This window comes from Martes martes, assembly GCF_963455335.1.
Source record: "Martes martes genome assembly, chromosome: 11".
NCBI classification, from domain to species: domain Eukaryota; kingdom Metazoa; phylum Chordata; class Mammalia; order Carnivora; family Mustelidae; genus Martes; species Martes martes.
In genome coordinates this window covers 64,367,802-64,386,345 of record NC_137899.1, presented here as the reverse complement: position 1 = coordinate 64,386,345, position 18,544 = coordinate 64,367,802, and the positions used below count along the sequence as shown (strand labels likewise).

General features: G+C 37.3%; 1 protein-coding gene across 2 annotated transcripts in view; it reads right to left on the bottom strand.

Annotated features, from left to right (window-relative positions):
- AVL9 (AVL9 cell migration associated) overlaps window positions 1-18,544 on the bottom strand; it is a 58,540-nt gene that overhangs the window by 23,353 nt on the left and 16,643 nt on the right. For both annotated transcript variants that reach the window (XR_013967640.1, XM_080818321.1), the window contains exons 2-7: window positions 10,483-10,603; window positions 8,529-8,614; window positions 5,684-5,755; window positions 2,540-2,629; window positions 1,146-1,212; window positions 262-302 (exon numbers count right to left, since the gene is read on the bottom strand). Coding sequence is in view for 1 of the 2 variants with exons in the window: in XM_080818321.1 (XP_080674447.1) it covers window positions 262-302; window positions 1,146-1,212; window positions 2,540-2,629; window positions 5,684-5,755; window positions 8,529-8,614; window positions 10,483-10,603 (477 nt within the window). In the remaining variant the exon portion in view is untranslated. The remainder of the gene's footprint in view (window positions 1-261; window positions 303-1,145; window positions 1,213-2,539; window positions 2,630-5,683; window positions 5,756-8,528; window positions 8,615-10,482; window positions 10,604-18,544) is intronic.

Genomic DNA, 18,544 nt, shown 5'->3' with positions numbered 1-18,544 from the left:
CTTTCCACTCTAATTTCATGACATCTGAAATTACAAAGAGAAAAAATAATCCTCTTCTGCACAGAAATAGACAGTATTCCTATATTTTTAAAAACGTCTATCAGCTCTACCAACATTTTCAACTTTTATCATCACGAGAACTGTCTTAAAGAAATAAAATACGGTATGCTACAATCTGTATTCAACCTTGCAGCAAAAGAATATGCTCAGTGAAATGAACACAGGTTTAGGACATTATAAATTAAATAAAAGGTATCATACCTTGTGTCGAAAATGAAGCACAAGATCTCGAGGAGACAGACCTGCAATGTTACCAAAAAAGCTAATCTGTGATGACAACCTATGGGTTTTGTCAAAGGAAGTTTCTTCCCACCAAAGGAAAGGTAGGTAAAAATAGGAATAGTAAGAATATGGGAATATTAAAATATTTACATAATATCTGATTATGTAACATATATGCTTGGAATTTATCAAATAACTGTTAACAGTCCAACACAGCAGGATCCAACAGAACTTCCTACAATAACAGAAATGTTCTAATCTGCATTGCTCAATATAGCAGCTACATATGGCCAATGAACATCTGAAATGTAGCAAGTGTACTGACAAAAGGACTTTTTAACTTTATTTAACTTTTATTGATTCTAATCTAAATGTAAATAGCCACATGAGGCTAATGGCTACTTTATTAGTTTTTCATCACAGAAAGGATATTTACCAAGTGCCTATTGAGCACCTTGGATACCAATGAATATTCTGGATTATCAAAACAGTATAAATCAAACAAAACTCCCAACTTGAACAATCTTAGCGTAAAAAGAGCTGAGCAGTTATAATAGGGAACTGACTTGGCCAGCATTACCGTAAGAAAAAGAAAAAACTTCCGTTATTATTCTGAGAAGCAGAAATTTGCTTTATAGGATAATAGTCCTAAATACTGCTACAATTATGTTATAACCTTTCTCAGTAGAAATAAATACTGGTTAAGAAGATATTTAAGGTATCAGCAACATCAAACATTGAAGAATTTAAATTTAGATCCCATACAGAAATTTAACTTTGATTATGAAGTTTTACATGCAACTCGGTTTACCAAATGCAAAGAAATGAAGGCGTTTCTCCTGGTTTGTAAAAAAGCGACTTACCAAGATATACTTGGGATCCTTCTAATGAAGTTCCTCCCAAGGAACTATTCATATGCTCATAAAGCTCCTATAAAATACAGATTCAACTTAGAACATTTTACAATCATTTCAGACACTAAATTAGAAGTATGATGACCAGGAAAAAATTGGTTCTTTAACTGAGGCTGTTTGTTTTGACACTAAAAATAGAAGTCTCTCTCTGAAACCTTACCAGTTTCCAGCACTCCCTCCTTCTCTTCCTCTTCATTTTAGGGCTTATTAGTTCACTCACATGGTGGTATGGACTCTAGGCTAGGTTCCCTCTACTTTTCTCCCTAAACACCTAACTGTCCTATACTCACTAAAATCCAGGTGAGATCCATGCTCTGTACATTCATAGCAGCCCAAAGAAAAATGTGCTAAAACAGTCATGTAGTCTGTTTTTTTTGTTTGTTTTTTGCTTTGGGAGATTGGAACCAGAAAACTGATAAACATATTGTGCAGTATATTAATAAGACAAGCAAATTTAGAGAAGCAATGCCATAGCAAAAGAGGTACTATCCACTAATAGAAACACTTATGTTAATTATAGTCATTTGTGGTCATTATTTCCTAATTAAAGGCAGTTTGGTTAAACTTAATAAATCTCAACTACATTTTGGGCAGATCCTTGCCTTTCAATGTTATTTCCTTTTCTTTTCTCAATTTGCAAATCTTTGTGGGATTTTTTTTCTTTTTAAATTTTTATTCAAATTCTAGTTGGTTAACATACAGTGCAATACTGGTTTTACAAGATTTCAGTGATTCATCATTTACATACAATAGCCAGTGCTCATCACAACAAATGCCCTCCTAAATATTGGGTACCCATCTAGCCCATCCCCCACGCACTTCCCTCCATCAACCCTCAGCAGTTTGTTCTCAATCCTTAAGAGGCTCTTATGGTTTGTTTCCCTCTCTCCGTTTTTCTCCCTCCCCTTTCCATATGCTCATTTGTTTTGCTTCTTAAATTCCACCATCAGTGAAATCATATGGTATTTTTCTCTGACTTCTTTTGCTTGGCATAATACACTCTAGCTCCATGCATGTCATTGCAAATGACAAGATTTCATACCACATCTTCTTTATCCATTCATCAATCAGTGGACACCTGGGTTCTTTCCCTAGTTTGGCTATTGTTGATAATGCTGCTATAAATACATTTGGGGTATACATACCCCTTCAAATCTGTATTTATGTATCCTTTGGATAAATAACTAGTAGTGCAATTGCTGGATCATAGTAGGGTCAATGTTACTTTCAAAGAAGAATGTCTTTCTTAAGCTAACAAGATTATCTTCACAGTATTACTGACGAGAGTAACTGATTCATGAATCTATCTTCAGCCAAATATATCTATAGACGGATATAGTTACCTTTAGAATGGAAATTTGGGAAAAATCCTTCTCTTCAAAATATGCATGTGTAATGAGCTGAAGTTTTGCTTGAAGTAAGCCATAGAGAGGCTAAGAGAAAAAAAAATACTATTAGTTTGATAACAACAAACAAACATCTTACAACTTTGTAATTGAAAGAACAGGGAGGAAAAACTCACTTCAACTTTAGTATCTTTATTATTCACAGCTAAAAGCTGTTAAATCACCTGTTCCAGCTCTATGGCTGCTGCCAGAAAGTACCTGACACACTTCTGCTCTTATCACTCAGTGACATAACCTGGGCACAGAACCTCTCCACATTTGCTTACTGATGTGAACACTGGAATATGAAAAGACAGTACATCTCATGGGGTTGTTTCCAGAATTAAGTAACACAGGTAAAAGCACTCAGAGTGTCTGGCACTTGGAAAGCATTTAAACGCTGCCTATTACAAAATTTAAAACATTCTAATTCTGCACTGTTCTGCTGGTGTGGGGTGACAATCATCCTTATAATGGCCAGTTCTTATTATCTAGTTGAACATTCATAATTGAACTAAGTTCATTTCCCTTTTTTGCATTCTACAGAGGCTTGGAACAACTAATCTATGTCCTTTATGAAAATATTCTTTTTCATCCTTCAACAAAATTATTCCTTAATTCTTATTTTTATTTAAGACCCTCTTCTACTATCCATCCTTTTTATTTTCAATGTTCTTTCCTAGATGTTTCCTGATTTCTGTGTTCTTCTAAGAACGCAGAGACCATGTTGTATATATACTCTAATTAATTAAAACAATACTGGAAGAGCTCCCCCCATCAATATCCCTATTAATATATTATTACCATCTAAATTATTTAATATATGGGCGCGTGGGTGGCTCAGTGTGTTAAGCCTCTGCCTTCGGCTCAGGACATGATCTCAGAGTCCTGGGATCAAGCCCGCATCGGGCTCTCTGCTTGGCAGGGAGCCTGCTTCCCTCTCTCTCTCTGCCTGCCTTTCTGTTTACTTGTTATCTCTGTCAAATAAATAAATAAAATCTTAAAAAAAAAAAGTATCTAAGTATAGTCACATTTTACATACTTTAAATATATATTATATATATTTTCATGTTTTTATATATAAAGACTATAATCACTATGAACCACCAAACACTTTTGCATGAGCTAGCTCCCCCATCCCTTATGCTGTTTAAAGACAGCTAAAATCAGATTTCACCCCAATTTTATCACATTATAAGTTTATGAGAGTTAGATATATTTTCTCTCATCTTTATTTGTAAAATGAGAGCAATAAATACTTAGATCTCACTGCTTTTATATGAGGATTCAAATGACAATTACATCTAAAAAGTATCTGGCATAGGATTAATACCTGACCTATAGGGACCAGATGAATGGTATTTATTATTATTATAATTCTTCTTTGAAGAAAGATTACTCAGGATGTCTTTCAGCATGTCACACTTGCTTTAATATCTGGTACTCCTATATCTTGATCATCTGGCCCAGTATAAAAAAAGTATTCACTGATGTCTACTTTTTAGGCTATCCTTCTGGAAACTATCTAGGTGCAATCTACCAATGTTCTGATAGTGGGGTCTTTTACAACCATTTTTTTTTTAAGGAGTCTATTCTTGTCCTCTATTTAAAATTATGATCTTGGAAGCAATATCTGATCCTCAAAATCTTATTATTATGTCCCACAGTATAAACTATTATTATTTAGGGTTTTTTTAAGCTTAGTAGTAAAAGCCCAAAGAAATCCTATTTTGCAAAATTCAACATATATTAAGCAAACTACATTTAAACTGTCTGTGGATATAAGAAATTGGACAAGACAGGGGCACGTAGGTGGCTCAGTCTGTTAAGCAACTGCCTTCAGCTCGGGTCATGATCTCAGGGTCCTGGCATCGAGCCCTGTCTCGGGTTCCCTGCTTAGTGGGGAGTCTGTTTCTCCCTCCTCTTTTCCTTCTGCACCCCCTTCCCAAGCTGTCTCTCAAATGGATAAAATCTTTAAAAAAAAAAAGAAAAGAAAGAAAAGAAAGAAACTGGGAAATACAGAAGAAATATTTAAACAAAACCTACATACATTTGGTGACTAGGCAAATGAAATAGTCTCCATTTTGATTTAGGTTAAATGCAGAAACATCTGTATTCAGTAATCATATAGCTAGAAGATAATTAATATGATTGAGATCTAGATTTTCTCCCCACAAAGGAGATTTGGGAGATTATATTTACATGTAGAATTAGTCATTTGATGTTATTTGTAAAGGTGTTATTATCCCATTCGTTTAAAAAAAAAAAGGAATATTACAAATGATTTAACGAAGAGCTATGAAAAATAAGAGATGTTATATATTTTCTTCAAAAAATAAAAGCTAAAATATACACTTGCATTTGATCAACCTGTACACAGATGAAACAATTTTAAAGTACGTTATTGTACAATTCATTATGTCATTTCTGTTCCTCAAAAATTTTAAGTTTTTTAAAGATTTTATTTAATTTTTAGAGAGTCCAGAGCATGCCCACAGGAGCACAGGGAGGGACAGAGGGAGAGAGAATCCCAGGCTGACTTCCTGCTGAGTGCAGAGCCCCACCCTGAGCTCAACCTCAAGTAAATCTGAAATCACAACCTGAGCTGAAATAAGAGTCAGACGCTTAACCCACTGAGCCACCGCAGGTGCCCCCCAAATTTTAAGTTTTTAAAGAGCAAGTTAAGGTTGCAATTTTTCATAGCAAGAGTCATGTACTTTTAAATCATCAATAAAATCTGAGCGCTTATGATATTTTGAGTTTTAGTAATACATTATTTACCCGAAGTCTTAAAAACAAAATAAAAATGGATAAATGAAATATATCAGCTACCTCATTTTGGTCAAGTGTCAACCTTTTTTCCGAATACCTAGCTAGGAGATTTCCTTCATCTTACCTAGTTGTGGATAGAGGGACAAATGAGAATAACACTGCTGAAAAGCAAAGAGAAAGAGGAGATGCAAGACAGTTAAGAGCCCCTAATGAATTTTAATCTATTACTGTTTCCATAAATCTCTCCTTATTCTAATAGTGCCTTATTCTCAAGTAAAAATCTGCCATGAATTTTTAGCAAACACATTAACAAGTTATTTGGTCTCTTACCAACTTGCTTAGAACACAGACACTTTTCTGAACGGTCTCTCTGGTGATATCTGCTTGCCGTACTTTCAATGCCTATGTGAACAGTCATTATTAGAAATATTCCATAGAGATATTTTAAAATCATCATCTTTCAACATAAAAATAGCAGGAAGATAGAAAAAATTTCTTACCTTTAGTTAAACTCCAAATACATTGAGAATCTCAGAAAATATTTATTGACTGAGTCAGCCAGGAAACTTTGTGCTAGAATCTGGTAGGCACTAGGAATGTAACCGTGAGAGATAATCCCTACTCTCAAGGAACTTACTGTATGATGGAGAATACTTTCTGTGTAAGTTGCCACACCCATAATGCAAATCAAATGTCCTTGATTCTGGTTTGAAAATGGGCACCCTTTCAAAGACTACTGTTCCTGCGAGAAGAGGTTAGTTTAAGACATGACAAAAACTCCCAAGATGGAAGAACTGGCAACAGTTTTGTTAAGGTGGTTGTTCTTTTTTGTGTGTGTGTGTTAACAAATGCTACCATGCGGAACACTAAACTTTATTCACTTTATTTATACTTTTAACAGTTCTAAAGTATTTACTTCCTGCTTTGACCAAAAATGAAAAAAACAGGAGCACTGACTGACTCCTCTTTAGGAGAAAAGGGTTATATGTACCCTTTTATGTTATGTTACGGTTCCTCCTTTACATACAAAGAAAAATATTAATAAAAAAGTGCTTCATTAATCGAAGAGGGCTAAGAGCTGCAAGCATTTATTCACACGGTACATCAGACCCAAGAAACCTGTATCATAACCTCTTGGCACCTGTGACTAGGAACTGCACAATCTTCAATTAGACTGACTTCTCCCCACCTGCACAGCCAGACCATACAGAGTGTGGAGCAGATAAGGTGGTTGTTCTATGCTGCCTGGACTTTATCCTGGCAAACTGGTATTGCAGCCCAGCCCTGAGCTTTGAGGATTCTGAGGATGACCACATGAGATGTCTATAGTTCTCTGCTAGTAAGGAACAAGCCTTCATTTGATCAACCTCAGATAATTCTGTGAGGGAAGTAAGAACTATTCCTTCCCTCTGTAGTGTACTACTGCCTGACACCTCCTTGGACCTGTCCTAAGGACAAAGGGGCCTCAGTGTCTTCAACTGGCTGATGACTGACAACTCTTCATTAAACTAAGTCAAGAACAGAGAGCTTTCCCTCAATCTGTTTTCTACCTCTCTGCCTTGATTGGACTCATCTATCAGGTCTCACTTTCACTCAAAGGGAATCAGTCTTTCCCCTACACTCTAGGTCCTTCTGGTACCTGTCTTATCCCTCTGGTTATCGGGTGAGGATAGAAAAATTTGGAGAAAATGGCAACCTCCATATACTGCGAGTGGGTCAGACCCAGGGGGTGAGGAAGACAGGCAGTATGAAATGCCATTTAAAGGCTATGCAGAGCATGACAACTGTTGTTAATGTTGACAGCTTTGGAGAATTTTACTAGTGCTTATACAACTTATAGGAGATGATGGTAAAAGGAACAGATATCTAAGAACAGGAGGTGGGGGGAGGCAATTCAGTTCATCTCAGAGAAACATTAAGGGTAACAGTATATGAAGCAATCAAACGTACAAAGCTATCTGACTAACTCTTACTCTCAGGTTTATCTTTATCTTTAAATCCAATTACTCATTCCATAAATATTTTACTAGGTGTGTCCGATGTTCCAGGCCCTGTGCATGAAGGGCGATTTCACAGTAGTTAACTACTTTGAGTAAGGTGGAATTTACACCTGCCATTTCTTTTGAAATGATTTAGGGAAAAATACAGACACATTCTCAAAGTGCGTGTGCTAGAATGCTGACATTTGTTGAATCTAGATGGTGGGCATACAGGTATTCATCATACAATTCTTTTAATTTATTTGCATGATTGAAGTGGTCATTATAAAAAGCTAACATAAATTTTAAAAGATGAAGTTAATTATTCACCTGAGGAACCTTTTAAAACTTATAATTGCCTAAGCTCTACTCCCAGAGATTCTAATTTAGTCACAGCAGAAGGAAAGGCCAGGTGTGTATTTAAAGTCTCCAGGTAACTCCGGTTAAAAATCACTGTTTTAGAGCAGTGGTTTGCAATCTTGGCTACATAAAGCAATCACCCGAGGAGCTTTTAAAAACTCCTGATAACCAGAACATTAAATCAGAGTTTCTGGAGCTGGGACCCAGTCAGCTCTAGTAGTTGAAGCTCTCCAGGTGACTCCAATGTACAGTGACGTTGAGAAACACTCACTACTTTAGAGTATTAATGATGTCATGATAGGCAAGAGATTTTTACTCAGAGTATCTTCACCACAAAAAACTAGTGCTGCTCAGGAGCAAACCAGCATGAAAGGGCAAGCTACCCATCTTGACTTAATTTATTAATTAGAGTTATTACAGTATTCAGGAATTGGCTGGCAGGTAATTTAAGAATCAACAAAACCTTAGTTGTAGATAATTAAGACAAAATGCACATATTTCAAAGCTACTAAAGTACCTTCCACTAATTCTAAACAGCTGCTTAAAGAACAACATAATCACTTCATTTTTCTAAAATTATATACCAAACACTAGAAAAAGAAAATTCAAGAACACTATAGAAGTTTACAGTATTTTGAAGACAAATGGATAATTTAGGTATTGCTATATAAAAACAATGGGCAAAATATTTTATAGTAATTATAGTTACTCATGTCAACTTACAAAAACAGTCATGTGAATAAACTGGTACTACAGGGAAAACAACTTCAAATTGTTTGTAAAAATCTAAAATAATATCAGTGTTTTGTTGTTCTTGTTCATTGTAACTATCATACCTTGGCTTCAATTTGTCGATAGCAGGAGATACCATATACTGTGGCTCCGTTTCCATTTCTGGGTGGCAAGTGAAAAAAGACAGTATCTAAGAGATACACAGAAAAATGTAAATACCAAAGTGAATTATCCTTATTAATAAACAATGTAAACTGAAGTATTATAATACAGTTAATTATAACCAAAATGATGATGTAACAAGGAACCCATGTCATACCTACTTCTAGTATCACGAAACCACTGGTTTCTCAGAATCCATCTTATTGCTTTACTATGTACATTCAATCATGCACATTCTCAAAAAGCCCACAGGGCTTAATTATATAACAGGTTAAAACTGAAACTTCAATTATTTATCTCAGAAAATACTTTATCAAACCATAAGAGATTCTTTTTTTTTTTTTTTTTTTTTTTTTACACCATAAGAGATTCTTAATCATAGGAAACAAACAGAGGGTTGCTGGAGGGAAGGGGGTGATGGGGAATGAAGTAACTGGGTGATGGACATTAAGGAGCACATGGGATCTAAGGAACACTGGGTATTATATAAGACTGATGAATCACTGACCTCTAACTCAGAAACTAATAATACATTATGTTAAATGAATTTAAATTTAAAAAATTTTAACAAAAAAGAATATACTTTATTTAAGATTGAAAGAGGTAGAGAATCATACAAACAAAAGGTAACACATGAATCTTGGATAGATCCAAGAAATTCTTGGAATAACTGGAGAAATTTGAACACAGATTAGATAATTAAGACGATATTACTGAATTACTGTTAAATCTCTTAGCTGTCGGGCGCCTGGGTGGCTCAGTGGGTTAAAGCCTCTGCCTTCGGCTCAGGTCATGATCCCAGGGACCTGGGATCGAGCCCCACATCGGGCTCTCTGCTCAGAAGGGAGCCTGCTTCCCACCCCTCTCTCTGCCTGCCTCTCTGCCTACTTGTGATCTCTGTCTGTCAAATAAATAAATAAAATATCAAAAAAAAAAATCTCTTAGCTGTCATAATGGTACTGGAAATTATCCTAAGGAATGATCTTATTATTCTTAAGAGTGCATGCTGAAGTATTTAGAGGTAAACTGTCATAATGTCTGCAACGTGGTGTTAGACTTTCAAATAGGAGAGGCAAAAATGTACACACACATAAATATAATTTGTGGGGTATCCACTATACTATTCTTTCAATTTTTCTGTAGGTTGGGGCACCTGGGTGGCTCAGTGGGTTCAGCCTCTGCCTTCGGCTCAGATCATGACCTCAGGGTCCTGGGATCGAGCCCCGAATGGGGCTCTCAGCTCAGCGGGGAGCCTGCTTCCCCCTCCCCCCACTCTGCCTGCCTCTCTGCCTACTTGTTATCTCTGTCTGTCAAGTAAATAAATAAAATCTTTTTAAAAAAATAAAAAAAGATTTTATTTTTAAGTAATCCCTATACCCAACATGGGGCTTAAACTTACCCAAAGTCAAGAGTTGCACGCTCTACCAATTAAGCCAGCCAGCCACCCCTTACATGTAAACTTTTAAACAGAGCACTGTAATAGCAGTGATTCCAGGGGTGGAGAGGTAATCCCAGGTGGGCACTGGAGTACTATGTCTGCAGCTAGAGTCCTAGTCAATTGGTAGCTAGTACAGCTAAGCCCTTTAGTTTCCCTCTGAAAGAAGTCTGAGGATAAATGCAGGAAGTGTTACCAGTAGCACATGTCCTAATCTGGCCACTTACTTTGCTCTCCTGGTAAAAGAATAGCTAACGCTCATTAACATTACCATAAACCCAGCACTCCTCTGGAAATCTTCTAGTGCATGACTAGTCATCTCCAAACAAGCATTTAAATATTTTATGAGTAGTCACAAGAAGCCAAAGGCCTTTCATTTACCAAAATACTTAGACTCTAAGATGTCTTGGTAAATTAGAAAAAAAAAAAGGCACCTACTAATAGCTCCATTGTTTACATACCTTCCTGGTAGTTGTGTGCGCCATCTGGTAAGGCAAGGAAGGGCAAATACTTCCATTCTTCAGGTAGAGTGGGGCTGTCATGACCATCTCCTGGAATCAGGGGCGGGTAAGAGAATTCAACCTAAAATAGTAAGGAGTATTAGCCAAAAGGTTTTATCATGATCAAGGGAACATTTTATCCTGATAGGCAAAAATGCTTTAAGAAAGATTGTTTAATTTGAGAGAGAGGGAGGAAACTCTCAAGCAGACTTCCTGCTGTGTGGAGTGCAACACATGCGATCATGACCTGAGTCAGTATCTCAAGCCCACAGCTTAACTGACTGAGCCACTCAGGTACCCTGGCAGCAACAATTTTTTAAGATTTATTTACTTTAGGGATGCCTGGGTGATTCAGTTGGTTAAGCGACTGCCTTTGGCTCAGCTCAAGATCCTAGGGTCCTGGGATTGAGGCCCACACATCAGGCTCCTCGCTCAGCAGGGAGCCTGCTTCTCCTTTTGCCTACCCTGCTTGTACTCACTCTCTCTGGTCTCTCTAGCAAATAAATAAACAAAATCTTTAAAAAAAAAAATTTACTTTAGAGAGAGCAAGAGAGTGCGCATGGGGAGGAGGGCAGAGGGAGAGAGAGAAAATCCCAAGTGGACTCCACATTTAGCTCAGAGCCAACACAGGGCTGGATCTCACGACCCTAAGATTACGATATGAGCCAAAATCAAGAGTCCAATGCTCAACTGAGCTATCCAGACGTCCCCTGGCAAAAATACTTTTAAACTGTGAATGACAGATGTAAGGATAAGCTACACTTACTGATGCCATTTGGCATTTTCAGCAAACCTACTATACATAAGAAGAGAAAAGGAGTAAAAGGAGGAAAGATTTATAAGTCTTTTCCCCTGATTTAAAGGTGTTCAGATTTTAATATGCATAGGAGGATAGCAGGTAAAGTGGTAGTGACAAGACTGGAGATTTACATTTGTGAATTATCATCCAACAGTCATGAAGCCCTGAGAAAAACCAACATCCTACTGAATTGAGTAGAAGAGGTCCAACAAAGATTGAGCCAAGATCTAGGTTTGCTTCTCATCAATTGGCTCCCTTGCTCATAATACTTGTAGTTCTGATATATATATATATATATATATATATGATTTTTATTTATTTGACAGAGAACACAAGTAGGCAGAGAGGCAGGCAGAGAGAGCGAGAGGAAGGGAAGCAGGCTCCCTGATGAGCAGAGAGCCCGATGCGGGGCTCCATCCCAGGACCCTGGGATCATGACCTGAGCTGAAGGCAGAGGCTTTAACCCACTGAGCCACCGAGGTGCCTCTCTGAGCTATATTTTTGATGATGGGTTGGCAGGAGGATTGAATGGGTGGGCATTAATCAACATTTCAGATAATTTTTTGATATTGAGAATTGATCAATGAAAAGTTTAATGAAATCTTTCCAACACTATGTCATGTAGAAATAACAGTTTTAGTACACTTTCAGTTTCCGATTACCTGAGTTTATCAGCATTTTCTCTGTTTCTATTTTTGTTTTTTCAATGAGACTTTTGGAGAGGAAAGAAGAATTAAATGCACGGGATTTGGATTATATTGATTTAGAAGTTTTAGGTGATTTACATTTAATTTTCTTTCAAAATATATTTATACAGGGGCACCTGGGTGGCTCAGTGGGTTCAGTGGGTTCAGCCTCTGCCTTAATATGACTGTATTTTCACTTCTGTATGATTTTAACATTTTCTTTAGCCCACTTTATTGTAAGAATACAGTATATGACACAAATAATATCCAAAATATGTATTAATCAGCTGTCCATTTTGTCAGTGAGGCTTCCAGTCAACAGGTTATTAGTAAAATTTTGGAGAAGTCAAAAGTTATACAAGGCATCTCTAACTCCCACATCGTTCAAGGGTCAATTGTATACACTAACGTTGAACGTGAGATTAAGAATCACTTTTAGATCCTACCTTTAATGTGGAAAGATAGATATGATGGTTTATCTTCCCACACTTTAGTGGAATGAATCAAGCTGTCACTTGAGTCACATGAGAATTATAAAAGGGCTTTCAAAATGACTTTTAAATAGGTGACCTAGTTCCATATTTACAGTCCTTAAAGATACTCAAAATCATTAATCCAAAATCCTTAAAGATACTTCTTTCACTAAGAAGATTCCCTCCCACCCCTGACACTACCACTCTAGCCATCTAGTTATCTTCTTGCCCCCACTTTCAGAAGAAATCACTGTTTTCAGTTTGAAAAGATTTTTTAAAGGTTTGGGTTATGGACGGACTAACTTTTCTCTCAGAGATTAGTCATTTAAGATTAATTGGCTGAAGGCTGAGAATAGATAATCTCAAATTACATTTCATGTTTCTCTGCATCTTTTCTATGTATCACAGAGGTTTCACATATTGTGTGTAAGAAGGTGCAATGTGACAAAGAAGTAATGGAGACATATTCAAAGTTGATACTATGGAGCTGGTAGTTACAGAGTTAAAAAAAAAAAAAACAAACCCAGGGCTCCTGGGTGGCTCAGTGGGTTAAAGCCTCTGCCTTCGGCTCAGGTCATGATCCCAGGGTCCTGGGATCGAGCGCCACATCGGGCCCTCTGCTCAGCGGGGAGCCTGCTTCCCCCTCCCCCTCTGCCTGCCTCGCCGCCTACTTGTGATCTCTGTCAAATAAATAAATAAAATCTTAAAAAAAAAAAAATCCCAATTCAGAATTACTTCAACACCAAAAAGCCAAAACAAAACCTAGAAATAAGGAAATAAATCATTTTATGTAATCAACAAAGCCCAATAAACACTTATTTTTTCTTTTTTTAAAGATTTTATTTATTTATTTGACAGAGAGAGAGAGAGAGGTCACAAGTAGGCAGAGAGGCAGGCAGAGAGAGAAAAGCAGACTCCCCGCTGAACAGGGAGCCTGATGTGGGGCTTGATCCCAGGCCCCCGAGATCATGACCTGAGCCGAAGGCAGAGGTTTAACCCACTGAGCCACCCAGACGCCCCCCAATATACACTTATTATTAAGAAGTCCGGGTAATTATTACAACATGTTTCCTTTTGGGAAGCCACTAACCTTAATGTATAGCTATTTATTTAAAAAATGTGTAGTATAGTGTAAATATGCTTTTAAGTAAATACAAACATTCTGGACCCAAATCCTCACAAGTCCATCATGAAGTCCGTTGCTCTTTATGTCCGAATGTTTAATATGAAATTCCAAAAGAAAGTAGTATAACAATACTCAACCTCACTTTTAATGATGGAAATGCAATTTGGAATAATAAAATTTTTACTCATATATTGAAAAACATGAAAAAGATTATTATTTTGTGTTTACAAGAGTATGGGTAAATAAATAGGCTTGGCTACGAGAATGTGAATTGGTCGAACAGTTTGGAAGGCAATTTGGCAATACTATCAAATCAATAACACATACACCCTTTGATTCAGCAATTTCAGTTTTAGGAATTTATCCCACAGATACATGGATATGTTCATACAGATATGTACAAAAATGTTCCTAGCAGGACTTATCATCACATTAAAATTGGAAACCTAAATATTCATAAGAGTGATTACATAAATTTTATATCTGTTCTATACAGTTGTTAAAAAGAATGTTAGATTCACATATACTGATAAAGCAAGCTAGGTATGGTATATAGTGTGGTAGGTAAAATAAAAGCCCTCCAGAAACGTCCATGTCTTATCCCTGAAATCTGTCTGTATGTTACCTTACAAAGCAAAAGGGACTTTGCAGACACCATTAAAGATTTTAAGATGGGGGTTATTGAGGTGGGCCACTGATTTCACAAGGGTCTTTTTAAGAGAGGTGTCAAAGATATCTGAAGATGCTAAGCTTCAAGATGTTTTGAAGACTGAGGAGGGAACCATGAGCCAAGGACTGAAGGAGACTCTAATAGGTAGGAAAAAAGCAAGAAAATCGATTTCCTCTAAGTGGCCTGAAGAAACACAGCCCTGCTTGATTTTAGCCCAGAGAAACCCATTTCTGATTTCTAACCTCCTGAATCCTTTATTTGTGTTATTTTAAGTTGCTAAGTTTGTGGTAATTTATTACAGATACACACTATTGTTTAAAAAGCAAGCACAGTAGCAATAAATATAGTATAATCCTACATATACGATGATTCCATTTATGCAAAAAACTATACTACTGTATCTTTCTAAATCAATTTTTTAAAAACTTGCTTGAAAAGATACAAGCTTAACTGCTAACAGTTTACCTCTGGAGGGTGAATAGGGTTGGGGATTGGAGATAAAGGAATATTCCTGATTTTTGTTTTTTTTAATGTCCATCTTCTTTTTTAGAAAAATTTCAAACTTACAGAGAAGTTGAAAGAATATAAACAACCTTATAAACTTCATCTATATTCACAAACTGCTAATTTTTTGGCCACATGTGCTTTACCTGTGTTGCATGTGCCTACACATACTTTTTCTGTATCACTTGGCAATAAACTGAGATTATAATTTACTTTTAAGTAAAGTAGTATTTATTTTTAAATGGATATGCATTGCTTTTAAAGTTAAAAAAAAAAAAAAGAAAACCACAAACAGCTTCTAGCTTTTGAAGAAATCTTATTTCCATCCTAGACTCCTGGGACACAAAGATACATACATAGAGATACAGAAATCTGTCTTCTTTTCTGAAGATTTAGTTAACAAGTTACCAACTTGTTTAAACCGGAGTTTAATATCTGATGCTTTGCTATGTTCAATATATTCTTCCAACTCCTCATTGTACTGAATGAAGACGTTTTGTATGACTCTAGCTGGAACTTAAAATGAAATCAACTCATAAAATTGTTGCTTAGTGTTGATACTACATATACTCCAAGAATTCCATGGCTAAAATTAGGTTGACTTTAGGCTGATTTGGGCCCAGAGTACTTATAATACTGTTTCTTTGAGGTGTTAAAAGGAAACCCCCAGGCCCAAGCCACTTAGGCCAAGTCCCCAAACCGGGCTTAATACCTAACCTAATCATAAATTTCAACCTCCCTGAAAAATGCAGTCTTAACTAGTGAGTCTGGGACTTTCTGATCATCACTCTTTCAGGTAATCTGTCACATAGGCCCTCTCTATCCTGCAAAGGAAGATGAGGAATTCACCTAACAGAACACCCTGCCTTTCTCCCAAGGGAAAGTGATGTGCCCTGGAATAATCCTTCCTCTTCTTTTGCGAATAACTTCCTTGACCTACCCGCCTTCTATAAAATCCTTCCATTTTGTACAACTCTTTGGAGTTCCCCACTACTTGACAGGATGCTACCCGATTCAACAAATCGCTTAATAAAGCTAATTAGATCTTCACATTTACTCTGTTGAATTTTTGTTCCTTGACAGGGAGAATGTATTCAAAATTTCAATTTTAGTATATGTGCTGCCAAAGCGAGCACTATATTCAAAATTTCAAAGAGTTAACTTTGGGGACACAACTTTTTCATAAATTGTATACTGCCTGCACTGTGTTGTCAGCTCTCTCGAATTCTTTTCTTCGGCTGTGTTATTTGCTACCAACACATTCTTGCATTCGGAAACTGCTGAAGATGCTAATCAAGTTCAAAACAATTCACACAAACTCTGTTCTCTGTCTACACATACACAAAATTTTCATGGTGATTTAGTATCGTTTCATGATTTAATCAATCCTCTACTGCTGAACACTTTTTTCAGGGTTTTTTTTTTCTTTTCTTACATCTTTATAAACTGTTTAGTACTATTCAAGTAAGGCACAATAAAAAATATATACTGGGTCCTGTCCTTGGTTCTGGGCCTACAACTCCTAAAACCCTGGAATTTCATGGGTGAAGGGAGCACCTTTTGTTATTTACAAGACAATTTCAACTGCATCTGGGTTTATCTAACGAGGGGACTTGGTGGTGGTGGCTCTACTAAAAAGCCTTAGGATGGGGCCTGGTCACCAGAAAGGCAAACTTCCAGGAAGGACAGAGGGGCTGGAGATTAAGTATAGTCACCAGTAACTAATGACTATATCAATCATGCCTATGTAATGAAACTTCAATAAAATCCTCTAAACAATGGGATTCAGGGAGATTCTGGCCTAGTGAAGACAATGAGGTGCCAGGAGGGTAGCATTTCCAGTGAGGTCATGGAAGCTCTGTACCCCAACCACCACACCTGGTCCTATGCATCTCTTTCATTTGGCTACTCCAGAGTTGTGTCTTTTATAATAAACCAGTAACGGTAAGTAGTTTTCCTTAGTTCTAGTTGTTCCAGCAAATTACAGAACCTGAGATGGGGGTATGAGAACCCTTGAATTGGTATCTAAACTGGAGAGAGGCACAGGCAGCCTGGGGACCCAGGACTGGCATCTCAAGTGAGGGTATTTTGGGGGGCTGAGTCCTTAAACTTGTGGAGTTTGACACTAACTCTGGGTAGTTAGTGCAGAATAGGATTGAATTGTAGGATACCCAGTTGGTGTCTGGGGAAAAACAAAACAAAAAAAGACTGTTATTTCCCAATCAATAGGACTGTAAAATCTTAAGTCGTATAATCTTCATATTTTGAATACTGACCACTCTATATGTTCCCCTTTGGATATGTGCAAAATAATCCAGAGGCTTAAGAGAAATTCTCCTGGAAGTTACCTGAGATTCTCAAATAGTTGAATCAAAATGCAATTTAGACAATAATGCTAATTAAACTAAGCAATACCATAAAAAGTAAAGGTAGCTATAGTAAGCTGTCTCACTGCGTAACTCTGGTGGGAACGACCAACAATACAGTTTACATGAAGGGCTCTCCCTGCAGCTACCTTGTGCAGAGTCTGTACAGATGTACATGACAGCCCTAAGTCTATGTGAAAAATCATTGACAAAACCAAAGTAAATCTCCAAAGACCAAAAAAAAAAAAAAAAAGAAAAGAAACAGAATGATTATCATCCAGTAGGGTTTTATTATTAAATAATGACAATTTACAGCCCAAACTCTTAAGTTAAATTTGAGGATCAAAAAAAAGTATCTGGGGGCGCCTAGGTGGCTCAGCTGATTAAGCGTCTGACTCTTGATTTTGGCTCAGGTGATCTCAGGGTTGTGAGATCCAGCCCTGCCTCTAGTGGAACTGGGCACAGAGCCTGCTTAAGATTCTCTCTCTCCTGGGGCACCTGCGTGGCTCAATGGGTTAAAGCCTCTGCCTTCAGCTCAGGTCATGATCCCAGAGTTCTGGGATCGAGCCCCGCATCAGGCTCCCTGCTCAGCAGGAAACCTGCTTTCCCCTCTCTCTCTCTGCCTGCCTCTCTGCCTACTTGTGATATCTGTCTGTCAAAGAAATAAATAAATAAATTAAAAAAAAAAAAAAAAGATTCTCTCTCTCCTCTCTCTGCCCCCTCCCCACCTTTAAAAAAAAAAAAAAGATCTAGTAGGACATCAGAACATACAATGTGTGACAGATATACCAATGTCTCCCCAAAAGGTAATGTTATTAAATCCTGCATATTTCAAGTATCTCTTTTTTTGTCAACTCATGTTCACATGACTGAATTTATTTTTATCCCAATTAGTAGTAGTAGTAGTTTACATACTTCCATGGTTATAACAGAAGAGGGGGAAAGAGACAACAGCTGATTTCTAAAACGTGAAAGCGGAATAAAGATGCTCTAATCACAGGGCGCCTGAGTGGCTCAGTTGTTAAGCGGCTGCCTTAGGCTCAGGTCATGATCCCAGGGTCCTGGGATTGAGCACCACATCAGGCTCCCTGCTCAGCGGAGAGCCTGCTTCTCTCCCTCCCATTCCCTTGCTTGTGTTCCCTCTCTCACGCACTCTCTGTCAAACAAATAAATAAAATCCTTTAAAAAAAAAAAAAAAGATGCTCTAATCTCAAGGAATAAAAAGGCAATTTTTCTAAAGGCTAAATGAACTGTGTAAGAAATGGTAATGTTTGTTCACACCATGAATGGTAAAAAATTACCACCCAGGGACGCCTGGGTGGCTCAGAGGGCTAAGCCTCTGCCTTCGGCCTGGGTCATGATCTCAGGGTCCTGGAATTGAGCCCCAGGTTGGGCTCTC